This window comes from Myotis davidii, unplaced genomic scaffold, assembly GCF_000327345.1.
Source record: "Myotis davidii unplaced genomic scaffold, ASM32734v1 scaffold2363, whole genome shotgun sequence".
Taxonomy (NCBI): Eukaryota; Metazoa; Chordata; class Mammalia; order Chiroptera; family Vespertilionidae; genus Myotis; species Myotis davidii.
This window is the reverse complement of record NW_006293959.1, coordinates 67431-71300: the sequence shown is the minus strand read 5'-3', so window position 1 is coordinate 71300 and position 3870 is coordinate 67431. Positions and strand designations below refer to the sequence as shown.

Sequence of the window (3870 nt, the reverse complement as noted above, 5' to 3'; positions counted from 1 at the left end):
GAAGAGTCACTGCAAGACCAATGGAGCCTCAGTGTCCACACCACAAACAGCACAGCCACACAGCAGACAAGGAAACTTAGTCTTAATTTTCCTTAAGTTCAGATGCTGGGGCTTATTTTAAGTCTTACCTGCAGCAACTCTACTGTTGACCCCTGCAACTGATGCTCCAGATCTGAGATGAGATTTCTCAGCAATTTCCTCTGCTGGGCCAGCTCACTCTTAGCCTGAGCCAGGCCATTGAGATTCTCTGCCGAAAAGGAAGTATTTGATTTGGATGTTTTCAGAGGGAAGAGAGATGGAAGCAGAGGAGCAATTCTTGGGGAGGCTGATTTTCCCCATTATTTCATCTTCATTACATTCCAAATAATGCCCTCATGTCTACATTATTGAGGCCAACCCCGAACCAAAATGGGACTCCTGGGTGTGGCTCAGCTCTCACAGCTGCCCAGGACAGTGATGCTTCCATGCATTACTCCTCACCCCACCCCACCCGCAGCCTATGTTGAGCACCTGGGACAGAGCCATGAACCATTGGCAATTGCCTTCCCTGGAAGAGTTTAAGGCACAAAAAAAAAGAAAAAAGAAAAAAAAGATAAATGAATATAAAATTCACTACCATCCTCACCAGAGAGTCTAACTATGGGAATAACTAACCTACCAATGTCTGCACTATTTTGTGACATGCTTACTTCCAGCCCTATTTCTACCAGGGAAAGGATAAAGAATGGATAATCAATAACTCTGGACATATCAACTGTCAGAAAACAAGAAGGAAGGGAGTTCCTTCTGACTAAATCCCAAAGTCATGCCCAGATTCTTATTTAATTATCAGAAAGAGTCTCCTCCTACCTTCCTGGAAGTTCTCTCTTCTTCAAGGTCATCATTCAATTTTTCAGCTTTCCGCTGTTGTGCCTTCAGCCTGTCCAGAGATGCCTGGAGCTTTTCCTATGGGAGAGGAATGACTTCAGGGTTAAGCTATGGGCTCTCTCCTCATCAGAAGAGAGGATTAATGAGAAGAAATCAGGTTCATCTCTAAAGAAACTGTAAAATGACCATTAGAACCTGTGATTTGAAGGAAACCTGATGTGGTTATGTGTTCTTTAAGACTCAGATGATAGAAGTCACCATTACTATGTCAAGAGAAGACTGGTTCTCTTTGCCTAGAAGAAAATATTGATACTGTAGTAAGGAAAGAACTTAGGTCTTGATCCATCCAGCTGCCCAGTTACCCCTCACGTCTAAAGGGATGATAACAGCTTTGCTTGTGCACGAAAACTCTATTAGCACAAGGTCTGAAAATATCTACTCTCCTTTACAGTCTGCTCATCATTTGTAATTGTGTGGAATGTATAGAAATGTCCTTCAGGCCTTGGAAGGCGAACATAGGAAGAAAAGTGATCACAGGCCTCAGGATTGTGGTGGCAAGAAAATTACAGTCAAATACAAAAGTTGAGGTTTCCCATCAAGTGTTATTTTCTGCCCTGTCTTTCTTCCACCCTGGTCTGTTACCTTTTTCATCTGGGCAATCTCCTCCATGAGGAAGGTGTGGTGACCACGGTGCTCTCGAGACCGCTCACAAAGCCAGCAAATGATCTTCTTATCTTCGTGGCAGAAGAGCACGAGTTTCTCTCCATGGCGCACACAGAGATCTGTCTTTTGCACCTCCTGTGGGCTCAACTTGACCTTTCTAAAGGCCTCCACAATGTTGGCCACATGTCGATTGGGACGCATGTTCTCAGGCTGGTAAGTGCTCCTGCACACAGGGCAGCTGCTCTTTCCTTGGCCGATCATGGACCCCCTGTTGTTTGTAGTGATGCAGGCTTGGCAAAATGTGTGCCCACAGTCCAGGCTCATGGGTTTTGTTAGGAGCTCCAGGCAGATGGGGCATGTTACCTCCTCCTTTACGTTCACCAGGATTCCTGAAGCCATCGCAGCTGCTCCCCTGCTCCTATCTGTCCTGATCTGAGGCTTCTGTTACTCACTGACCTCTGCCTGATTGGAAAGATGAAAGGGGGCAGAGTAAGAATGGTAGGAATGAATGTTGCTAATTGTGTAGAAATGAAGGATGGGGCAAGAACAGATATAAAAGGATAAAAAAGAAAAGGTAGAGATACAAGGTTAGGAGCATGGTGACCTAGAAAAAAAGACTATTTGTAACAATATTATTTATTTTAATTTTTTTGTTAATCCTCACTTGAGGATTTTTTTGACATTGATTTTTACACAGAGTGAAAGGTAGGGCGGGGAAGAGAAAGAAACAGAGAGAGAGAGAGAGAGAGAGTGAGAGAGAGAGAGAGAGAGAGAGGTAGTGTGAGATAGACAGATAAATTGGTTGTCTGCCACAGGTACACAAATCTGGGTGGTGATCAAACTTACAACCCTGGTAAGTGTCCTTGAACCTTCCATGCACAGGCAAACACTTTAACCACTGAGAAATTCCAGCCAGGCACAAAAGAATTTTAAATACTTTTATTTAACATTTTCATCTGTGCAATGGTTGTTATTGCCCTTTACTTTTACTAAACCAAAGGATGACCTGAGGCCTTTTTTACAAAGAAAAGATGTTTGTGTGACACAGCATCACTCCAGCTTAATATTTCCTATACCAAACACATCTCCAAACCACTTTTGGGTCTGGGCTTTTATACCTGTTCTTTTATCAGGCATTGCTACCCTGGTATCAATAGGACTCACTTTCATCCTTCAGTTAACAATCTCTTTCCGTGTTCCTTTATCAAAAAGACCAGCTCTGGGTATCGGGCCTAAACCAGCAGTCAGACATCCCTCTTGCAATCCAGGACCATTAGCTCCTATCCACTCATCTGCCCCCTGCCTGACCGCCCCTTACCACTCTGCCTGCCTGCCTGATGCCCCTAACTGCTCCACGTATGCATGATTGCCCCTAAGTGCTCATCCCTGCCGGCCTGATTCCATCTAACTGCTCTCTCCTGCCAGCCTGATCACCCCTAAGTGCTCTCCCCTGCTGGCCTGATCATCCCTAAGAGCTTTCCCCTGGCAGCCTAATAGCCCCTAAACACCTCTGTCTTGGCTCCCACCACTGTGGTTTTGTCTGGAAGGACGTCTGGAAGGACATCCAGAAGATCTCAGGTCGATCTGTTCTAATTAGCATATTGCCTTTTATTAGTATACGTAATATGTGACAATGTGTTTGTGTAAATGGCATGAGCAAACCCTTTATCAGATGTGTACATAAAGTTAGTGAGTGACTTACAGAGACCATTTATTTTCAATACAGAGTTGCAATGATCATAATGTATTCAGGGTCCCTCTTCCTGCCTTACAGGGTTAATTAAAGACAAAATAGGTGACTTAGGAGGTTCTGGGGAGTCTTGTTGGATAAATAGTAAAATTTCATGTTTGCCGGAAATATGCCAAGGATATGGACAGGAGCCTAATGGTGTGTATGTATATTGATGATGGGGAGGGAGATGCATAAAGATGTTCATAGGACAACACAAGTCACATATCTGAAAAAATAGAAACACAGATAAAGTAAATATCAGTCTTGCAAAAGAAATCTCAAAATATTAGGCAAGATGATTCAACAAATTTCTCATCACTATGAATTACATTCTAACAACTAAACTAACACCAACAAACACAGAAATGAGTCTAAACGAAGAGTTTAAACCACTGTGACCCTGACATCCACCTGGAAAGTAACAGTAATCCTATCTTATAAAAGAGAAACATGGTAATTGGCGTACAAACGCTACCCTTTTAATGGCTAATCAGCGAGATATGCATATTAACTGTCAGCCAAGATGGCGGTCAGCAGCCAGGAAGCTTTAAACTAACATGAGCCTTGCTTGCCTCAGTGACGGAGGAAACCAACATTTCCCACCTCCG

At 43.5% G+C, this 3870-nt stretch overlaps 1 protein-coding gene across 1 annotated transcript in view; it reads right to left on the bottom strand.

The window, feature by feature from the left end:
* Positions 1-849: 849 nt before the first annotated feature.
* Positions 850-3870, bottom strand: part of LOC102753792 (tripartite motif-containing protein 5) — a gene marked incomplete at its 3' end in the record, with an annotated part of 9393 nt that continues 6372 nt past the window's right edge. Inside the window, exons 3-4 of the mRNA XM_015566677.1 lie at positions 1510-1992; positions 850-945 (exon numbers count right to left, since the gene is read on the bottom strand). Coding sequence (XP_015422163.1) covers positions 850-945; positions 1510-1929 — 516 coding nt within the window. The remainder of the gene's footprint in view (positions 946-1509; positions 1993-3870) is intronic.